We start from the raw sequence: 23,557 nt of genomic DNA on the forward strand, positions 1-23,557 counted from the left end.
TGAATTGATAGAGAGGCACATGTCTAGCCACGTCTTCTTCCAAGATAAGTGCACAAGCAGGTGCGTTCGCCCAAAGTTCTGTCCACTGGGAAGACTTCCCTGACCACTGTCCTTCGGGGATGTCCCAGAGAGAAGCTCTAGGGCTGCAGCTGTCCAGTTCTGAGTGGCACCTGCACATCATGCAGAGCCATCTGTAAACCTTGCCTGAGTTTTCTCTTCCTCTCTCAACTGATCCCAGGGTACTCCCCATGTGGCCATAGGGGCAGCTGGGAGAAAGAAGGGAGGGGACCGGGCCTGGGGACCACAGCACTTGTGCCACTTCTTCAGGTAACTTACTTGTATCCCTAAGCCTCATCACACTCACACCCTCCCGTGTCATGTGCAGTGCAGCTGTGCACGCCCAGCTTTATATTACAGCTTGGTGGTTCGGATAACTCCCAGTTCATGATGGGCAGCTCTGGTCACATGGCTACCTGGTGCCCTATTTCTACTAAGTGCTCAATTTCTACTAAGGCCCGGTAGCAGGCCAAGAGCTTTCTCTCAAAAGGAGAGCAGTTTTCTGTGGATGACAGCAGGAACTTGCTCCAAAACCCTAAAGGCCTCTGCTTTGATTCACCTTTAGGAGCCTGACAAAGGTTCCAAGCAGCAACCCCACCTGTCGCTGACACAGGCACCATTGGATCTGCTGGATCCATGGCCTGAGCAGCAGGGCAGCTTGCACAGCAGCCTGGACCTGTTGCAGAGCCTTCCCCTGTCCTGGGCCCCACTCACAGCCAACCGCTTTCTGGCTCACTTGGTAAACTGGCTGAATAATCTACCCAAATGTGGAATGTGTTACCTCTAAAATACACATAGGCCCATTACGCCATGTGTCTCTTTCTTGGTTGTAGGTCAGATGCAACAATTTGTCCTTCACCTTAGAAGGGCTATCTCTATGTGCACACCAATGACTCCTAGAAGTTTCAGTGAGCTAAAAGGCCTCTGAATTTTAGTCAGACTTACTTCCCATGCTCTGAAACACAAAGGTCCTACCATTAAGTCTAGAGTAGCTGCTGCTCCTTGTTCACTAGGACTAATCAGCATAATGTCATCAACATAAGGGACTAGTATGATATCTTGTGGAAGAAAAAAGGGGATGAAGATCCCTTTGAACTAAATTATGACACAGGGCTGGAAATCTGAGCTGGAAAGGAGGTGTATTGTTGGCCGTGCCAGTTGAAAGCAAATTGCTTCTGGTGGGTCTTAAGGACAAATGGAGAAAGGGGTATTTGATACATTAGCAGCTACAGGGGATATATTAACTTGCTCAAGCAATGAAACCACATCTGGCACAGCAGCTGCAATTGGAGTCCCCACATGGTTAAGTCCACTGTCATTCTCTAAGATCCCTTTGTCTTCTGCAGAAGCCAAAGAGGAGAGTTGAACTAGGGATGTTGTAGAAATCACCCCCCTGCATCTTTCGAGTCATTGATGGTGGCACTAACCTCTGCGATCACTCCAGGAATGTGGTACTGCTTTTAGTTTACTAGTTTTCTAGGTTTAGGCAATTCTAATGATTTCCAGTGAGATTGTCCCATCATAACAGCCCTCGCTCCAGAGGTCAGGGAACCAGTGTAGGGATTCTTCCAGCTGCTAAGTATGTCTATTCTAATTATCCATTCTAGAACGGGGAAATAACAACCCACTGGGAGAGAGACCTGAGCTAAAACTCCCTTGATCACCTGACCTCCGTAAGTCCTTATTCTGCTGGAGGGACATGGTGAAGTTCTGGGTGTCCTGGAATCAGCGTCAGTTCAGAGCCAATTCCCAGTCATCCCCAAAAGATTCGGTCATTTTCTTTTTTACAGTGCACAGTTACCCTTGTAAGAGGCAGTAGGTCCCTCTGGGGAAGGCTTGGAGCGAGAGTAATAGTATAAATTTTCAGTAGTATAGTCGTATTCTTGAGGAAATTTGACCTCTCTTTCACTCAAGGGAGTCTGGGTCTATAAACTGGCTCAAGTCTGGAAATTGATTGAGGCACTGAGAACTCTGTTTTTATGATTCAAATTAGACTTTTGCTCACTTGACCCAGAACTTTTCTTCTTACTCAGATCAAGTAAGAATTCAGTAGGCTTCCCATCTATTTCCCTTCTGGGAACACACGATTAGCCAACAACACAGGTCTGAGCAAGTCAGGCTATTCTGACTGCCGCTTTAACTGTGCTGGCAGTCTGTTATCATCACCATGCCCACTTGCCGCTGAAGGCTGAGTGCCACCAATTGGACCATTCTGCCCTAGGATCCAATTATTCCCATTGCACTTGCGTTCTCATCAATTAGGTGGCTGCAGTTCCCACTGCAAGGTATGACCTGCAGAGAAGAGCAATCACAGGGCTCTTCAAGGATGCTGGGCTCCCCTGGCAAATTTATTTCTCAAAGTATCCATGAAAGAAAAGTACCAGTGGGGAAAAAAAGGTGAAAGAAAAGTATTGGTGAAAGAAATAAGGGTCTTCGGGACCATCTCAGCATGGGTGAATAGGTCCTAAATGATAAATGTGTTCTAATCCACATTCTAAGCCCCCTAGGCCTTTGAATCCCTTCCCCCTACATTAAACCAGCGGAGGTCAGGCATTTCCAGTTCGCTCATGGTGGGCTATCTTTTGATTGATGTTTCAGCCAACCAGTCAAATTGCTAGAGTCCTTTCTAACTCCCCAAGCTGCAACATTACATCTAGCACTGCTGGTAAGTGAAACTTACATCAGTAAATTCAGCCTGACTCAACTTTATGTTCCTTCCACCATTATTCCACTCCCTTAATATCCATTTTTACCCATGTTCTCTAGATTTCTGCTTGTTCTTTCAGCATGCAGTGTACCTTTTCATGGGTCACATTTTGTACCTCACCTTTCGGGGCCTTCTGGGACTTGAGCCTAGTGATAGGTGTAGAAGCCAAAAGGGGTAGTGGAGGTGGGTCCTGAGTTACCATCGTCTTGCCTGGCAACTGCCTCAGGGGAGTCTGTTACTGCCTCCTCGGGCATCACAGGGTTAATCCCCTCAGATAAGGTGGAAAGGTTTGTAGCACCAAGTATGGGGAGGCCACTTCCACTAACGAAGGAGACTTATCAGAATTTAGGAGATCAATATCCTTAGCTTCAGAGACTTCATCAGAGTCTTCCCAACTTACAGGATCCTATTCTTTCCCAACCAACGTCCTTGCTTCAACCGTAGACACCCTGTGAGGCTGGGAGTTCAACTTGCATTATGATTCAGCCAATTGCAGGGTGAGACTGCATTTAATTTTCAGAAATTTCAGCCCTGAAGCTACAGGCCAAAGGATCTCCCTTCAGAGCACACCTAGTTCTTTGATCATTTATGCAGTGCTTGAGGTGGGAATTCAAACTCCTGAGCTCATCCTTTTCCTCCACCACTTCATCCAGAGACATTAGGAGCAAGCAACCAATGTCATTAAACTCTGTAGTTCTCCAAAAATGTTTCAGTATCATATACAGGGTCACTTAGCCCCTTGCTTTTTACATGAGTAAGTGGTTGATTAGGCGTATCCAAAGCAGATTTTTTGTGTATGTCTATGAACAGTTCATACCCTGGAATACCAATGTTCTCTTCACTATTAGAAATGGGGTCATTTGCATTTTCAAATCTAGTCAGATTAAAGAGTCAATTCCAGAATTCCCAGAACCGATTCAGAAAGCTCATCCTTAAAATTCTTTTCTTCTGGAATCATTCGTGGTACCAAAATTTTCTGTCTTAGTCCATTCGGCCTGCAACAGCAAAATACCAAAACCTGGGTGGCTGTTAAGTAACAAATGTATTTCTCACAGTTCTGGAAGCTGGGAAGGCCAAGAGCAAGGCACTGGCAGACTCAGTCTGGAGAGAGCCCACTTCCTCACAGACAGCTGTATTCTTGCTATAACTTCACATGGTCTCTGGGATCGTCTTCATAAAAGAACTAATTTCCCCATTCATGAAGGCTTCTCTCCCATGACCTGATCACCCCCCAAGGATCCTACCTTCTAATACCACTGCCTTGGGGGTTGGGATTTCAAAATATGATTTTGGAGGGGAGGAGAGATAGAACATTCAAAGTATAGCAGCAAATAAGCCAGCCTGGCTAATCAGCATAACACATCCTCCTGGCTGCATGGCCCAATGTGACTGTGGCTCTTGTCACTGGGGTTACAACACTGACATGAGGTGCTGCAGCTACTGTGCACCCATCAGAGAAAAGCTTTCCTGAAAACGAAACAACATAAAGGAAGCTAAGCCAAGAAATGGAGAAAGAGGTTCCTGAGGACCTTATTTAAGCACTTTGATTCACTGTGCCTGAAGCCAGGTCTAGCCTTAGGGCTTTTCAATTTTAGGGACCAAAAAATTCCCTTTTCATACAAGCCAGTTTGAGCTGAGTTTCTGTCTCATGCAACAGAAACACTCAACAGCTATTGACAGTGTGGAAAACACCATCCACTTAGCTGCTAGATACTTGAGTATCTAGTTTCTGTGTGCATGAACATGCAGAGAAGCCTACTGGAGTCAGGCAGCCCCCCAAACTTCCCTGCCTGTTTTCCTGGGGATGGGAGAAGAAATTGTGCTACAAGGGCCAAGGGGTGGGATCTGAGAGAGCATGACAAACAATCTCAGACTTTGCCTTTGCAACAGACCTGCATGGAATTTGGTTGCTCCATGTTTCTTGGAGTTCTTAACCTCCGGTATCACATTTTCCAATCAAGGCTGTTTGTGTTGCTATGGCAACAGATATGTCAACACCCCCCACCCGACCCCCAATTTGTAGCAAAATGGCAGATGACCACTTGTATAAGGCCATCAGGAGTCACAAAAATTCAGTGACAGAGACAGTCACTACTTACTTCAGGCAAGTTGAGGTCAGCAGTCAGGTCTGAATGGGTAACAGGACCAATAATGGAGACAGAATCAATGGGGAAAATTCCAGGAGGGTAAACCAAGACAAGAACAAAGGAAGAAAAGGAGAGGTGATGCCTGCCTATGGGGTATTCCAAATACAGTTCATTACTGAGCAATGGAAGACTACGCATAGGGCAAAGTCCCATCAGTTAGGACACTTTTGGCAGCATGTGAAAGAATGCCCCAAATAATGAGACTTTACTAAAAGGAACTTCTTATCTCACCTATCCAGTCTGGGGATAAAAGAGCTCAGACTTGGCTCCAGCTCATTAATGTCATCAATGACACAGGTTCCTTCAGCTCTTCTATTCTCTCATTCTCAGGGTGTCAGCAGTGTCTCCCTCATTGACCCCAAAGGGCTGCCACAACTCCAAGCATTATATCCACCCATAAAACATGCCCAAGAGGACAAAGAAAGTGATGTCTCTTATCAGAAAGAAAAATCTTTCCTAGAAGCCTTCTTCGTTCTTCCCCCGTTAGCAGGATGGGATCACATGCTCATTCAAGAACTACAAAAGAGCCTGAGAAAACAAATGTCAAGCATTTTCAGCTGCTAGCATGAGATGGAGCCTCTGCCAGAAGAAAAGAAGAAGTTAAGGGCTGTGAATAGCTATTGGGTAGACAGCCAACAATGTTCCCCAAACTTGAGACAAACCTGTACCAAAACTTCTATCATACTGGCATTCTCTTAATAGTTCCCTTAAATTGATTTTTCTTTTGTTTAACCTAAATATCTTTACTTAGGTAGGAAATGCTATATCCCTACCATAAATACAAAAATGCGATTAGGTATGTTTTTCCAGATCATATCCAAATAATTTCATAATGTTTAAAACAAAAACCCTTTGACCATTTTACCCATAAGTATGTCTTGTCCTGCCAGCAACAGTCCTACCTTTCAATCCAGAGTAGCAAGATAAAGTTATTTCCTCCTAATTCTTGGACCCTGATATTTAAAACTCCCTAACAAAGAGAGCTATATGGTATGTGGAAAAATACCACCTAAACTACCTTTTCGCAGTAGCACTAACAGGTAAATTCCTGCCTATGGCTCCCCATGCCCCAACTGTTAAGGCAAAGACGTTTTGCAAAACCATACTAGGGGGACTAGCTGGTTTCCTATCCAGCCACATCCCCTCTTAAATATTAACTTTTTTTTTTCCACCAGAAGGAAAACTGTCTCAAAGCCTATAGGGTCCACCCCATGCATTAGAATGCAGACATCCCCACCTATTTTTCTAAGCAGGCTCACTCAGATTTATCCAAGAGGATGTATTGACTGTCAACAGAAAAGTGGCCAGTGCCCATTACTTACATCAGAGGCTGGGCCCTTGTCAGCGCCAGGGCAGGAGAATGTGACAAACTCATGGCACCGCTTGTGCACAACAAAGCAGCAAACTGCAAAAGAGAAAATAAGGGTGGGAGAAAGGGAAGAAGGAAAGTGGAGAAGAGGAAGAGAGAGAAAGGGAGAAAGAGACCATTAAACCTGGGCTTCACCAACAAGTAAAGGCTTTATACCAAAACAAACAATAACTTCAGCCTTTGTATCTTGTCCTTTGTTGAAGTCAAGCTCTTGGGTACACTGATTTTGCATCTCACACAGGAGTTAAACTTCTAAAGTTAGCTAGGGTTCAAAAGATCCCATATGCTCAAAATTACTCTCTCCTGAAGATCCCTGAAAGTGCCTGGTCTTCTATTGATTTGGGAACAGAATGTTGTTTCTCAGATCAAGTGCCAGATGAAGTAGCTGGCTTGTGTTTAAGTCCATAATGCATAAGAAATACATATCTTTAAACTCTAGAATCACACTTTGAGAGATGTTCGGACTGGGAAGGGCATGGAGAAACAGTGAGCAAAGATGGAAGATTCGTGCCTCCATCTCACCAGAATCAATGTCAATCAAGTGGAAGAAGGAAGGAAATAGGTTGCAATGTTTACATTGTTACTTCAGTAGTACACAACCAAATGTGTGTGTGTGTGTGTGTGTGTACACACATATATCTGAAATGCATCTATGGTATGGTTCCATCATTTGGAGAAGAATAAATATACAAAATAAAATTGACTGATTTGTTTCAAATTTTCTTCTACAGTTCAGTTGTTCAAGTCTTCATTTACAACCTCTAGATGGTGGGTTTCTAGAGAATGGGTGCCATGCTTTAGGGTCTGGCTCAGAACCTTTCTAAAGTGCATGTGCAGTAAATGAAAATAGAATAGGCAACCTCAAGGTTACTCTTAGTGATATGATGGGTTTAGGCTACAATCCTCAAGATCTGCAAACATCACCACCTGCCCCAGTGAAAGCTCACACCCCATCCTATGCAGTACTCTTGCCAAATAATCCAATCTTTTCAAGTCTCTTGATAAACTACAAATTTACAGAAAATACAAGTAATGAGGAACATATTAAATGATATCACAGGGAAACAATCAGCAAAAACACTCATCGCGCCTCCCCCTCCCCCCAAAATACCCAGAATACAGAAAACTACAAAGCAACCAACATCGTTTCTTCAACAAATAAACTACAAGAGGGGGAAAAAAGGAGAGAGAAAATAAGAGGGTAACATATTTTCAAAGAGATTTAAGAAACCTATCAACTAAATGCAATATGTGGACCTTATCTGGATCCTAATTTGGATAAATCAACAGTTTAAAAATTATGAGGCAATCAGGGAAATGGATATATTCTCTTTTTGATACTATTAGGAAATTACTGTTATTGAGATTAGGGAATTAAAATTTTTTTATGCAACAATGATACAAGGATATTGTGATTATTTCTTGTTATACATGTAGAATCTTCATCTGGAGGATACATCTTAAAATATTTATGGATAAAATAATTCAATTCAAAATAATTCAATATACCAAGGAGGGGAGTAAAAGCGGAGGGTTATAGATGAAAATTGACTGTAATGGGTCATTCTAGAAACTGGGTAATAGACACATGAGGATTTATTACACTAATCTGTTTAATTTTATTTGTTTGTTTACTGAGACACAATCTCTCTCTGTCACCCAGGCTAGGGTGCAGGTGTGTCATCACAGCTCACTGCAACCTCAAACTCTTGGGCTCAAGTGATCCTCCTGCCTCAGCCTCTCAAGTAGCTGAGACTACAGGTGCACCCAGCTAATGCCTACTTTTAAATGTGTTTGATATTTGTTTGACCCATAAAATCATAGGTTGGTCAGGGTGGCTCATTCCTATAATCCCAGCACTTTGGGAGGATGGGGGTGGGGCAGGATCACTTGAGGCCAAGAGTTCGAGACGAACCAGGACAACATTGCAAGACCCCCTTTATTTATTTATTTAAAATAAATAAGAAAAAATTGGCCACGCATGGTGGCACACTCCTGTAGTACCACCTACTTGGGGCTGAAATAGGAAGATGGTTCCCTTGAGCCTAGGATTTCAAGGCTGCAGTGAGCTGTGATTGTGCCTCTGCATTTTAGCCTGGTTGACAGAGTAAGACACTGTTTCTATAATATAACAATAATAAAATAAAAATAAAATTTGAAAACACAGATGGTGAAAGACAGGTCATAAGAAACCAGGATAAAGAGGAGGGCTATAAAATGAAATGTGCTGAGTCTTACATTCCTCAAGAGATTATAGATGTTGAAAAACTACATACAAAACATTATAAGGTTTAAATATGTGTGTTGTTAACAATTAAGATTAAAAATAAGACTAGAGGGGGCGGCGCCTGTGGCTCAGTCCGTAAGGCGCCGGCCCCATATACCGAGGGTGGTGGGTTCAAACCCAGCCCTGGCTGAACTGCAACCAAAAAATAGCTGGGCATTGTGGTGGGCGCCTGTAGTCCCAGCTACTCGGGAGGCTGAGGCAAGAGAATCGCTTAAGCCCAGGAGTTGGAGGTTGCTGTGAGCTGTGTGATGCCATGGCACTCTACCGAGGGCCATAAAGTGAGACTCTGTCTCTACAAAAAAATAAAAATAAAAAAAATAAGACTAGAAACAGCACGTATAACTTTCAAACCACTAAAAGGAAAAACTGGATCAAAAAAATTAATCCAAGTTCACCTCAAATGCCTGCTTCATGCCCCAAGGTTATATAAATATTATTCTATGGGTTTTTATACTTTCATAAGAAATCATTTCAGCTTTACACTCTTTAATCCATCTGTAATTTCTTGGAATCTGATGAGAAATGAGAATCTAATTCCTGTTTTCCAAATAGGTAACCAATTGTCCCAGCATCCCTTATTGAATAATTCGACCCTTTCCCACTGATTTCAAATGTCAACTTTATTATATGTTCAATAATTACAGGCACTGGGGTCTGTCTTTGGGCCTTCTATTCTGTTCCACTGATCTGTCTTGTAGCATAGCAATATGGGTTTTAATTATAGTAGCTTTATAACATGTTATATCTTGGCAGGGCAAGTACTCCCTCATTATTCTTATTTCCAACATTTTCTTGGCTATCACTGCAAGTTTATTCTTCCAAGCAAACTTTAGAATCAGTTTACAAGACTTTAGACATACCAATAGAATCTTTGTTGAAATTATATTCAGTCAATTCCCACTCTCCAAAAAATGTCTGAGATTTTATGATTGCAAGAGGGACTTTACCTAACAATTGCAATCAGTGTAACCTGGCTTATTGTACCCTCAATGAATCCCCAACAATAAAAAAAAAAAAGTCTGAGATTTTGACTGAAATTGTTTTAAATTCAGAAGTTAAATTCAAGATAATTGACATTTTTACAGCAGTGTGTCTTTCCACCAGGCACTGGCTGTCCCCTTGTTGCAATCTTATTTCTTCATATAAATCCTACCAATTTTTCATTTTATTTTCTGAGGGATTCTTTTTATATGCTATTGTAAATTTGACATTTTTTCCCACTTTTTTCCCAACCGATCATTGTTTAAAAATAGGATTGCTATTTAGTTGCTTCCTTTAGTGCTCTCCAGATCGAAAAACATACTATCCCCAATAATAATATTTCTATTTTCTCCTTTCTGGTACATATGCCTGTCTTTCCCCCCTTATTGTATTTTCACATGTAGAATTTTCAGAACCACATCAAATAAAAGGGATGAAGGCACAGCCTCATTCCTGCGCGCTCACCAGCTTCTCTCCCTCACTTCCTACATTTCATCATATGGGAAAGTTCTCCCCCTCTTCTCAAACTAACTTTGGGGATTTATATATTCCTTAAAACTATAAGAAGGGTTCTTTTCAGCGTGCTCAAGTTTTGCCATCACCTTTTCTTGTTCTTTCCTAATAACGTGCTGTGTGACAGTTCCTTGCTATTTTTCCCCAAAGGTTTGTCTTCTTTATTGTATATTTTATCATTCTATCATGTAAAAGAAGCAGATCATGGATACATTTATCAACTACACTGAGTTTTATTCTACTTGATTAACTGCTACTTTAACGCTTTTTGGTCCTACATATCTGGATGTGTATGGCTACGTCCATTGCTTACTACTTAGGAATATGAACTCTGGACTCTGGTGGCCAGGGTTGTATCCTGCGTCCATCATTTGCAAACCACTTAGGTCCATTACCTTCCTGCCCTGATTTAGTTTCTCTCTGAAAAAGTGGCAGTGATAACAGTTCTCATATCATGATGGTGGTGTCAGAATTAAACCAGCTAAGCCATGGTCAGAACTGTGCCTACCATGTCAAGAGTCCTCAACAAATGTCTGCCACTGTTATCTACCATGCTTTCTAAAGCTTCCTGAATTGACTATTCAATTAATTTACGTCCCGTTCCTCTTTGTTAAAAATTTAAAGATTTTTTTTTTAAGGCTAAAAATCCTGTCTTTTAAGTACAGTTTTGGCTTCATCTTACGTTTTATATTTAGTGCCATTATTGTTCTAAGCTTCTAAGCGGATGATAACTATGGTTTTAACTCCTTCTTTGACCCAAAACTATTTGGGAAAAGTTTTCCACCCATTTTCAAGTAGTTGCTTTATTTTAGAATGTTTCTCCAAAATATCCAAAATATCAGTTATGATCTTCTTCGTCCTTATCTCTTTTGGGGATGGTGTGGCGGAGGGCTTGTTTCCTACTGTCTACCACAATTCCTGGTACATAACCGATACTCAGGAAATAAATGTTTGGTAAATGAATGAACAACAAAAAAAAATGAATAGAAAGAGAAGAAAACAACCAACTTCATGGTTGATGAAGCTCCTGGCTGGTCCTTCCATATTCCACCATCAGGGACACTTGTCAGTCAACCATTGACAAGGTCACTGTAGGTAGCCTTCCAATTAGGCACAGAAATAAATAATCCATCCCCACTGAGGACAAAATCAATATGTGGAATAACCTGCCTGTGTCCCAGCATGCTCCACAGACATGCTGGGAGCAGCCTTGGGAGAACTGATGATCTTCCGGTGAAGGTAATTCCCTTACACAGTGTGTTTCTGAAAAGTTGTGCAAATCAGATTTCCCATTAACTAAAACACTTTAAAGAAAATAGTAGGGCTGGCTATTTAAAGAAACAAACTAAATCATTATGTGTTACAAATAAACACCCCCTCATTTCTATTTGGAAAATTCAGGGTAAAACCAGCTTTTCTTAAAGACAGAAAGCAAAAATTACTGAGCTGCTGAAAAATGTAGTAGGTCCTACTTTTCAAGCAGGTACCCAGTAAGTGCCAAGAACTCCTTGCTCAGCAAAGGGCAAAAGCCTGCAGCCTGCATCCCTCTGAACCTAGTGAATAACCATGCTTTATTAGGACTACACAGTAGGGGCTCAAACTCGGATGCCTAGAAGCCAACTGAGTAATGAAACTGTCAAAAGGCCAGATAGGGAATGCATGCATGGCCTGTTTAAAAGAGCAAATTGCTACTCAGCTCCAGCAGGGAATGAGAAATTCCAAGCTCTACCCACTTCCACCCCTCCCTCATTACATGCAAGGCTATGAAGGTCACCTTCCAGCTGTGTAGGCAGAATAATGCCTCCCCACCACCACCACAAAAGATGTCCATGTCCTAATCCCTGGAGCCTATGAATATGTCACCTTACAAGGCAACATGGACTTTGCAGATGTGATTAAGTTAAGGATCTTGAGAAGGAGGATTATGCCGGTTTATCTAGACAGGCCCAGCATAATCACTAGGGTCCTATGAGAGGGAAGTGAGAGAGGCAGAGAATGAGATGTGAGGATCGAAACAGAGGCTGGAGTCACACCATTGCTGGAAAGGAAGACCGGCCAAGGACCGTGGGTGGCCTCTAGAAGCTAGATAAGGCAAGAAACAGATTGTCCTCTAGGGTCTCTAAAAGGAATGCGCCCTGCTGACACCCTGATTTAGCCCCAGAAGACCCATTTTCAGAGTTTTGATCTCTAGACCTCTAAGACAAATGTGTGTCATTTTAGGCCACTAAGTTTGTTTCAGCAGCAATAGATGACAACGGGCCAGCCAAAGATCAGAAACACCTGGTTAATCCCAGGAGGTGACTATCGTCAAAATCCCAGGGGACACTTCCAGGGGGCCTCTCTCAAGTCTCTGCCCTAGAAAAGCACTGAGATCTCAGCTCTGCTTCCCACGGCACCTCACTCTCAAACTCCCAACTCTAACCACTAAAATGTATTCTTGGCCTGCCAAAGAGGCTAAATTAAGTCATCAAAAAAATGCTTTTCTCTTTGGAGTTGATTCTCTCCTTTTACCCAGTTCTCACTGGGGTGGAAAACTGATGTTCTAGGGAGGCATCTTTGCCCTTAAAATCCATACCCATCTGGCACAGAAATTCTAGCACTAGTTACAGATTATCTATGGTGGGAGAAGAGCCTACAGAACTTTCCTGGGCATCTCCCTCAGGGTGCCCCAAACAGCCTGTCTACAAGCCAGGAGCCCACCGACTGCAGGCCCCCTCTCTAGAATCAGCTGGCCTTGGTTTGAACACTCATTTTACCCCCTAGATGCTGAAGGATGTCAACCCAGTTACTATAACTTTCTGAGCCTCATTTGATAATCCTACCTACACTTACAAGGTTTTTGTGAAGCTCACAGAAGACAACACATGCAGAGTACTTGGTGGAAGTGACAATTTGAGTTGGAGCCACCCGCGTAGAGATGTTGCTCTGAAGTGGCTGGGGAGGGGAAGATCATTCTTTCCTCCTAGGTCAAAGATGACCCCTCTGCTTAACTGCCTTAAACTCTGCCTACTGCCCAAGATGAAATGGGGTCTCCCCACCTGCTTTCCTGAACCATCTCCATAATCAAAGACCAAAAAGCCCAGTTGCCATCTCCACCCAGCACATGGCCTCCCTAACATTAAGGAGAATGGCGTGACCACACTACTTGAGTTTGCAAAGGGCTTTTGTATCTGTGCTCTAACCTGAGCCCCTCACAGTGCTATGAGGACAGTGCTCTGCTCCTCATTCTATTGCTCCAAGGGACAATGATGCTCAGAGAGAAGTGATCAGCCCAAGTCATTCAGTTACATGGTGGCAACCCTTGTATTTGAAACCAGAAGCAATGCCTTCCTCTAGACCCCACACTCAAGTTCAGAGCTGCAGTTGCATTCGTGTTTGTCATTCATCTCCCTGCTCCAGAAGAAATTCTCCCCCGCTTTCCTCACTCCCACCATTGCTAAATCCCACTGATTCTTCCTTCGCAACATCTTTTATGCCACATCTTCCTGTACATTTCCCCCGGACGATTTCCCACGGACATGGAATTTTACAACAAAGCCTTAACTGGCGTCCCCAGAGACTGGTCGTTCCAACTCGAGAGCTCATCTCTATGAGTCCAAGTTCTCATAACCATAAAGGAGATGAGGCCACCAATGTCACATGATTGCTACAAAGTCTAAATGAGATGGCATGCATGAACCCACAGCAGCAGGGGACGGCACGAAGCAATGAAGGTTATTTACTTCCTTCCAGGGTAGAGGGATTCATGGCACAAGCTCTGTAGCCTGTAAGCTATACCAGGTGCCATAATTTATTAACTATGTGACCTTGAACAAATCCATTGACCTTGCTGTGTCTCATTTCCTAATCTATAAAACAAGGACAAAAATAGTACCTTCTCCATTGAGTTGTTATAATGATCAAATGAGTTTATATTAGCATAGTGTGGGGACATTATGAGTGTCTAATATTAAGTATTGCCAATATTATTCCTACCTACTTCCTTCCACCCCACACAGCCTACACGCTCCTGGAAAATTCCTCCTCTTGAAGATCCAGCTTTGATATTCACTGACTGACTGCCTATTGCCAAAATATGCCCTGTCTAATGTGGTGGCTGCTAGCCACATGAGGCTATGTAAATCTAAATTAATTTCCATGACATTTCCACCATCATAGAAAATCGTATTGGACAGCAGTAGCCTAAGATTAGAGCTCCAAGCCCCTAGCCTGGCCCCTGTCCACAGTATAACAACCACTTAACTTTACTTTCCCCTCCTTTCACTCTGACCATGGCCTCACACTCTGGCCAGGCATCCTGACTGTCCATTTCTATTATGCATTTTGCATAATCGCTGTTGTGTAAATTTGTTCCACAAACCTATCCACACCAACAGCCCAAGACATGCAATCCTCAAACAAACCTTAAGGTAGAGAATTTAGTTTTCTGCCCAGCAGCCTGAAAGCCAGACACATTCTGCAGCGTGAATCAGCCCAGTATCCCTGTGGGACAGATGACAGTTGGTTTACCCTACCTACCTTAGTGCAGGGGTTACAGACGCGACTGCCTGCAGAGACAAGGCCTTATGACAAAGTAAAGCAAGTAGGGTAGAGACACGGTGGGACAAAGTTGAACTCAAGAGCACTTGCCCTTCCAAGGGACACTTGGCTACAGCCAACAGTGGCCCTGGACTCATTGAGCTGCCAAGGAGAATTCTTTTTAAAGTTCTGTGCAGGCCACCCAAACACATCTGAGTGCTGCTAGTTCACAACCTCTGTCTTAGCTGGCAGCCCCTTCCACCTGGGTTACTTACATCTCTGGACTGAAATATCTTCAACCATAGGATGGGTGTAAGACCACCTCTTTCCCACATGGTTTGCGAGGATGAGATCATAATCACATGCCTACCCTCTGTCTGGCTCGTATCTAATTCTTAATAAAAATATGGAAGAATGAATGAACAATGAATGAATCAACGAACAGACTCTTTTGGTCACTCCCACACTCAAAAGACGGCTCATCACAGCTGAGTCAAGAGGAAGGCGGTGGAGTCCATGGGCGGTATGATGGTTTGTGTGAATCTGTAGGCAGCTGGCCCCAACACAGACAAACGGTGTGAGTTTGGACGGTCATCTCATAGCCCCCATTTGGCTAACTTGGAGTATATCGTGAGAATTTCTTTTAAAAGAGTGCACCAGGCTTATGGGTTAAAAATTCAAACACCGCAAAAGAGGATGCAGTTGAGAATCATTCCTGTGCTCCATTACCAGAGAGAACTGTTCTTTCTGATTTCTTGTATACCCTTCTAGAGGTATTCTCTGCATGTGTGAGCACGTGTGTGAGTCTACATGTGTATATGAACTGAGATATTCTCTACTGCCTTCTTTTTAATCTCTGTTTTGCCCATGTGATATAATTCTACACTGCTGGTTCTCAGCCCTGCTGCAGACTGGAGTCACCTGGGGAGCTCTTAAAACAAAAAGCATTCAGGTCCCGCCATAGGATTCCGATTTAATGGGTCTTCAGGGAGGAAAAGGAGATAGGCACTTTTGAAAAGCAGCTCCTGGGGCAGCACCTGTGGCTCAGTGAGTAGGGCCCCGGCCCCATATGCCGAGGGTGGCGGGTTCAAACCCAGCCCCGGCCAAACCGCAACAAAAAAATAGCTGGGCGTTATGGCGAGTGCCTGTAGTCCCAGCTACTCGGGAGGCTGAGGCAAGAGAATTGCGTAAGCCCAAGAGTTAGAGGTTGCTGTGAGCCGTGTGACGCCACGGCACTCTACCAAGGGCAGTACAGTGAGACTCTGTCTCTACAAAAAAAAAAAAAAAAAAAAAAATGGAGACTTTATATCCTTCCTGGATGGAAGTGGAAGACATTATTCTTAGTAAAGCATCACAAGAATGGAGAAGCATGAATCCTATGTACTCAATTTTGATATGAGGACAATTAATGACAATTAAGGTTATGGGGGGGAGCAGAAAGAGGGACGGAGGGATGGGGGTGGGGCCTTGGTGTGTGTCACACTTTATGGGGGCAAGACATGATGGCAAGAGGGACTTTACCTAACAATTGCAATCAGTGTAACCTGGCTTATTGTACCCTCAATGAATCCCCAACAATAAAAAAAAAGAAAAGAAAAGCAGCTCCTGGGGAATCAAACGTACTTGGAGAGTTAACACTGCTAATCTGTACACGCCTTCACCACCTGCTTTTCGCCAAACTAATATTATCCATTGGGGGGTTTTCCCATCTCAATAGGTAGAGAACGACCCTATTCTGCTTCCACAGCTGCATCTTATTCCATTATATGGGTGGGCTATCTTTTATTTACCTGGTCTGACAAGGTAACAATTCTTAAAGTTCCACTTGTTATTTCTTCTTGAGAGAGGAGGAAGAGAGCACACCACATATGCTTAGCCACAGCCAAGCACCGAGGAGGGAAACAAAAGCAAAAGCAATAACCTTGCAGTGGTCAGCAACTGCAGGAAGGGAAGGTTTTCATTGATAATGTTCCAGATTTATTTAACTAAGCAGGATGAAGCAATGAAGCCAACAAGAGGTAAAGAACAGGCCTCAGAAGTAAATAAACTCATGAGACGAAAGCCGCCCCCTGCCACCGCCTTCTGCTGGAACAGCCCTGGGGAGCCAAAACCCCAAGCTGAGCAGGACAGCTGGTAGGGACATCTGCTTGTTTGGATAACACATGGAGACTGTTCATGACCTCATGGCCTCCCTCTTTTTATCAGGTCCCCAAAGATGCGGGCAGCAGGACATGCTGCCATGGTCTAGGAGGACACATCCACAGCTCTTCACTCACCAGCCCTTTCTAACTCCAGAGTGCTCAGGCCAGCAGGAGGCGTGGCCCCCAAACCAAGTGCAGTGGACATCTCTTGTTTCTGCCTGACAGCATCCACCCTTTGTGCTTCCCCTTTGGGAAATCACTCCTCTCTGACTCACAGACCGTGTGAGCCAGCTACAGCTGCTCTCTGGATCCAAGGGTGGACACAGGACCAAGGCCACAGTGCAGATTCGAGGATGGGCATGTGATTCAAGCCACCCATAGAGAATCAGCTTTGGGAGTTTCACTGGGGTTATTATTAGAAAAGAGAATTTAGGGCGGCACCTGTGGCTCAGTGAGTAGGGCGCTGGCCCCATATGCTGAGGGTGGCGGGTTCAAACCCAGCCCCGGCCAAACTGCAACAAAAAAAAAATAGCCGGGCGTTGTGGCGGGCGCCTGTAGTCCCAGCTGCTTGGGAGACTGAGGCAAGAGAATCGCGTGAGCCCAAGAGTTAGAGGTTGCTGTGAGCCGTGTGACGCCACGGCACTCTACCCGAGGGTGGTACAGTGAGACTCTGTCTCTACAAAAAAAAAAAAAAAAAGAGAGAATTTATTTGCCAGCAGAATCACTGAACTGGAAGGGAACAAGTCTGAATCTGCCATCTTTATTATCAGAAAGGATAAAACTTTACTGAGAATGAAGTCAACTAAGAAAAGCAGAGCCAAGAAGATTCAGGGACCACAGAGGAGGACCTAGCTCCAACCAGGGCTGAAGAACTCCCCAACTTTTCTCTATAAGCCAATCAATGCCCCTTTTCCTAAACCAACTCAATTGGATTTTTGTCTCTGATGACCAAAGAAGTTCTTTGGTTGAGAAGTTGAAGGAAAATAGAGACAATGGAATCCCCTATTTTCTCCTGTGCTTCATGAATTCCTACAAGCCATTCTTTCTTTTTTTTTTTTGTACTTTAGGAGCTTTGTATTAAAAAGACTTAATTCCATCAGTCCATGTTGGCAAATTGAGGTAAATTGGAATACAGTGTTCCATCCTTCCCTAAATGTCTACAGCCTCCTCCCCTTGCTGGTGGAGGGGAGGTCACAGAACCACACACCACTCCCTTTCCTGACATGACAATGGATCCCATCCACCAAATTGTGTGTCCTGAGCTGGGAGGTTTGAAGGCCAAGGAGCGAAACTGATGTCAATCCCAAGACCCAAAGTCACTCTTAAAAAGCACATGGAGAAAGCTTAATCCCGTAGCAGGTGAAACACTAGCAATAATTCCGCAAGGAGGGGTGGGCTGCTAAGTGAATGTGGAAAAGTCACTGAATAACAGGGCCACAGAGATTACAAACAATATCTATTGGTTTTGCCTGCTTAGAACCTGCTCCCTCTTCTTCTGGTAGCTGGAATATTGTTTTTCCCTTTGGGAAATCATCCTTCGTCCTTTGTATGCACTCCTGGTGGGGTTGCCGATCAAGGTGCCCTGCTTTCCCCTGGCACATGACCCAACAACATAACATCAGCAAATCACATTCTTTCTCCCTGGAATTTTGTTCTTGGGTAGAGAAACACAAGGACAAAAACAGCTAGCACTGATTCATCCCCATAGTGTCACCAGGTGAAGGTTGTCCATTAGGTCCTGCCACCTAGACCCCCCAAACTTTTCTGGGCTCTGTCCTTTCTGAGGCCTGGCACTGCATGTGTGTGCAACCCCACTTCCTTCCAGCTGGCTTTTTTTTTTCTTTAGATAACTAGAATCCATTTCTGTGCTTAGAAATGACCAATGAACCCACACATATTCAAAGACACCCCATACTAGTAGAAGTATCTTTTCTATGACATTCCCAAGCAATGGTCGCCAATTATTATTGCACACCTCCAGGACAAGGGGTTCTCTGCCTCCTGAGGACAATTCTAATACTGGAGAGTTCTTTCAAGTGCACAGAAGTTGGCCTCCCTGTGACGTCCCGATCCTGCCCTCTTCCTCCTTTCTCTGGTTCGTCTTCCTCTTCTGCCAGCTGGCTCCTATCAGAATTCCTTAAGGCTCTGTCCTAGGTGCTGATCCCGCCCCAGGCCATCTTGTCAATCTACCTGCGACTTCAGTCACTTTATTCATGGGGGGTAACTCCCACTGGTAGCTCTCAGTCCAGAACTCCATCTGGGGCACCCACCCATCTGCCATCTGCCTCCTCAGCGCCACCATGTGGGTGAACTGAACATGCCCCAAACCAAGCTCTGGTCCTTCCGCCTGGTTTCCCAGGCTGTGCCCGCATCACTCACAGTGGGCATCACACTTCACCCCTTCCCCTCCCCTTCAAACACCACTTCTGTCCAATCTAACCCCTCAGTATCACTCAAAACCGGCCCACTACCCTGAGCAAAACTAAAACAAATAGCCACCATCTGCGGTCTCTGAGCTTGCTTCTTGTTTAACTCCTATCATCCTTTAAATCTCAGATTAAACATCATTTCCTTGGGGAGACTTCCCTGACCCAAATAGTCTAGGTTTAACTTGCTTACCATATAGTCCCATTTGACTTAACCTCTCTAAGCCACTTTATTATTTTCAATAATAAAATGGGAATAAAAAAGGGTACCTACCCAGAGAGTTGCCAGGATGAAATGTGACTATCACATTAAAAAACATTAAGAGAAAAAAAAAACCTTAAAACAATAATGGCACCTACCCTGTTTTCCCGAAAATAAGACATCCTCCAAAAATAAGACCTACTTATAGGACCGATAAGACGTCCCCTGAAAATAAGACCTAGAGCATCTTTGGGAGCACACCTTAAAATAAGATACTGTCTTATTTTCGGGGAAACAGGGTAGTAAATATTAGCTTTTGTTATTCCTGTTGCTAAAGATACCACCTTTCCCTTCTAGACTGTTAATTCCATTAAAGCACAAGAGCCGTATGTTTTGTTCACTCCTGTCTCCCTAGTGCTGGCAGAAAATAAGAGCACAAGAATATTTAATTGCCTGATTGGTTGAGATAGTAAGCCAACAACTGTATACCATACTGCCCCTCTTTCTCCCCCAAATCTCCCCTTCCCCAGACCAAACATCTTCATTTCCTCCTGATATATTTTGGGGTAGACAAGACAAAACCTTCTCACCATCATACTAGATGCCCCGAGGCACAGTAAACTCATAGCAAAACAGTCCTCATGATGGAGACTTTCCACTTCCTTTCTTTTTTATTTAAATAAGACAGTTGAGAGGGGGGGGAAAACCTAAGTGCAGAAAAATAAAAACCATAAGGAAATACAAGAAATGTTGATGGTGGTAGTTGTCTCTGGTTATAAGGACTTTGGATTTTTTTCTTCTTCTTTTTAGAATTCTGTATTTACCTAATATTTAATATAATAAAGCAAATATAAATTTTAATAGACCTTAGCTTCATGAGGCATACTTTAATTCAAGAAAATACACTTATCTTATATGTAGGGTTTAATGAATTTTTTTTTTTTTTTTGCAGTTTTTGGCCAGGGTGGGTTTGAACGCACCACCTCCAGCATATGGGGCCAGTGCCCTACTCCTTTGAGCCACAGGCTCCGCTCAAGGTTCAATGAATTTTCACAAACATTTTATATACCCATGGAATTACTAATATAATCAAGATAAGGAACACTGGCATCGCCCCAGAAGCCCCCTGTTCCACTTTATAATATATCCCCTCCTCCCACCCTAACCCTTGGCAACCACTGATTTGCTTTCTGTTACTATCCAGGGGTCCTCAAACTACGGCCCGCGGGCCACATGAGGCGGTATGATTATATTTGTTCCCATTTTGGTTTTTTACTTCAAAATAAGATATGTGTATAGTTTTGTTTTTTTTTTTAAACTATAGTCCGGCCCTCCAAGGGTCTGAGGGTCAGTGAACTGGCCCCCTGTTTAAAAAGTTTGAGGACCCCTGCTAGATTAATGAACCCATATGGTATGTACAATTTCATGTCTACCTTTCTTCCAGAACAATGTTTCTGAGACTCATCCATCTACTTTTCAGTATCAGTAATTAGCTCCTTCTTACTTCTGAACAATATTCCATTTTTTATGATTTTTCTAAAGTTTGCTAATCCATTCATTTATTGATCAATATTCTAGGTTTTCTCCCCCTCAATTTCCGGTTGTTATGAATAAGGCTGCTATGAACATTCATTTATAAATCCTTGTGTGGGCATATCATTTAACTCCTCTTGGATAAATACCTAGGAGTGGAATTGCTGTGTCATACGGCAACTCTATGTTTAACTTTATAAGAAACTGCCACTGTTTTTTTCCAAAGTAGCTGTACCATTTACTTGTTTTAAGGAAAACAATCCAATCCATTTTCTTTTAATAGGTTTTTCACTCTAGATGTTCTATTAGACACTAGCAACTGTAGGAAACTGTTATCACACCGAGAGCTAAAGGTACGGTGGAATGAAATGATGTAACAAGGGCTCAGTGAGAGGTGGAACCCTGGAAGACAGTCTGAATGGCAGGGGGTATCACTGCAGAGGGAGGCCAGAGATAGAGGGAGAAAGCTGAGGGTGGGACTACCCCAAGCTCCCTCCCCTCCTGCCCTCTAGTCTCTTCTGCCATCTCTCATTGGTTGAGACTCAGAACAAAGTCAATCGGCAAGGGAGCCCAGGAGACAGAGCCCCCAGGAGTCTACCTCCTGGGACACACAGCAGGGCAGAGAAGGAAGGGGAATGGTAGTCACAGAGGAGGTATCAAATGGGGACTGGCCAGCACAAGATCTGGCCTCAGAGGAGGGGGAAAAGGAGCAAACAGAAGACCCCCAAATGCTCCCAGAAGCCAACACGCATGAGCCAAAACCCAATCTGAACCTTGATGACGATCCTACTATTACTATTACTATTACTGCTCCTAGTACTCCAATAGTAACTACTGCTGCCACTGCGACAACTTATAATAACACCACTAATAATAGCAGCTCATACTTACCAGGTATTTACTATCCCAAGCACAAGCTCAGTGTTTATAGGATTATCTTACATAACCCTCAAGACAACTGCAGAAAGTAAGTCTATTATTATCCTCCATTTATGTATGAGAAAAAAACTGAGCCAGAGGTCTAGAAAACCTGCCCATGGGACTCCAGAGATGGGGCAAACCCTGACCGTCACTCCAAACTGAGGACGGCCCAAAGGTTCAACCCTCAGCCCAGCTCTGGGACTTGCCTCCTGTGTGGCTGTGGACAAGCCACTCCGTGCCTCAGTCTCACTTTGTGAAAGGAAAGTGCTCCCTGTTCAGCCTCCCCTCAGGACTACTGAGGAAATTTAACACAAAAAAGCAGTTCATCAAGCAGTTTTGCACCCCAGGGACCCTGGAACCCCATGATCTCCCAACAGCCCCATTTGTGTTAATGATTCCTCCCAGATAAGGAACCCATGACTGGGAGCGATTCAGCCACTCGCCCAAGATTAAAGAACTAGCAGAAGAAGAGGAGGGATTTGAAATGAGGTCTACCTATCTCCGAAGTCATACTCAGAGAAGTAAATAGGAAGAGCAAATGAAAATACAGAAGGTGAGACTTTGGCACCTTCATTCTCAGATCCACATTTTTGAACACGACTCAGTCTGGCTCCAATGTCCTTGCATCAGCACACAGAAACTCAACGCGCCCAGGTGGCAGTGTCCGGGTGGCCAGCACGGATGCACTCTCTCTGTCCTCAGGAGGCTTCTGCCTGCAGAACCCTGGTGCCTCAGAGCCCTGGCAGTGCCCTGGGGCAATGACCCACTCCATTCCCTGCACCCTTTTCTGATCTTTCAAAACATATATATATATGGAGCAGACGGGAGTTACTACCCTTTGATGCCTTCTTAGAGATGACATTAACCTTGGGCAACTCCACTGATTTCCCAAGAAATCCAGCGAGCTCTAAATACAAACACACAGCTTCCTGCAGCTCTCAACTCAGCATTCTTGTCACGTCTTAATATCCTGTCATTTGAGCAACACTCATCCTCCATGCACTTTGAAATCTCTTTTGCTTTATACTCTGCCAAAGGTTCCAATTTTTCTGTACTGGCATTGACACGATGTAGAAGGGAACATGTGAGCCATGAGGGCTCAAAAATAGCCTGGAACTTTTCAAGGAAGGGGCCCATAGTGGGATGACAGGCAAGCTATTCTGCATAACAAAGCACTCTGTCCCCGGAGTCAGGCACAAGCCCACCCTTCCCCACGTACTCACACACACACCTATCAATCACTCCCTGAAATATCCTAGCTGTGGGAGGGTGAGAAGATAATGGTATGATCAATGAAGCTCCAGAGAGGACTGGTGGGATGGACTTCCACCATTAGGGATCTTTCTATTGACACTGGGTCAGTTTTGCTTGGAGCTGATTCACTGTGGTAGTGGCAGTGATGATGATGATGATGATGGTGACAGCAACAGCAACAATAGCTAAATCTATTGCCTACTATGTGGCAGACACTGTTCTAAGCTCTTACATAGATCAACTCATCTTAATCCTCACAACTCTATAAAACAGGCACTACTAATATGCCCATTTTACAGACAAGGAAAATGAGGCATGAGAAATTAAGTAGCTTTACAGTGAATGACAGTTGAGACTGGAACCCAGGCCATCTGGCTCCAGAGTCTTTGCTCCTAGCCTCCACTCCGAACTCCCCATGAAAGATACAACCATCCCTTACAGTCCTGATTGCCAGGGAGGGAGGAGAATGTCTCTTGACACTGAAACTGCAAGGAGAGATAA

At 43.8% G+C, this 23,557-nt stretch overlaps 1 protein-coding gene across 2 annotated transcripts in view; it reads right to left on the minus strand.

Annotated features, from left to right (window-relative positions):
- PRKCB (protein kinase C beta) overlaps nucleotides 1-23,557 on the minus strand; it is a 347,453-nt gene that overhangs the window by 199,172 nt on the left and 124,724 nt on the right. For both annotated transcript variants that reach the window (XM_053555824.1, XM_053555826.1), the window contains exon 3: nucleotides 6,234-6,316. In XM_053555824.1, the coding sequence (XP_053411799.1) occupies nucleotides 6,234-6,316 (83 nt within the window). The remainder of the gene's footprint in view (nucleotides 1-6,233; nucleotides 6,317-23,557) is intronic.

Source organism: Nycticebus coucang, chromosome 12, assembly GCF_027406575.1.
Source record: "Nycticebus coucang isolate mNycCou1 chromosome 12, mNycCou1.pri, whole genome shotgun sequence".
In the NCBI taxonomy this organism is placed as follows: Eukaryota; Metazoa; Chordata; class Mammalia; order Primates; family Lorisidae; genus Nycticebus; species Nycticebus coucang.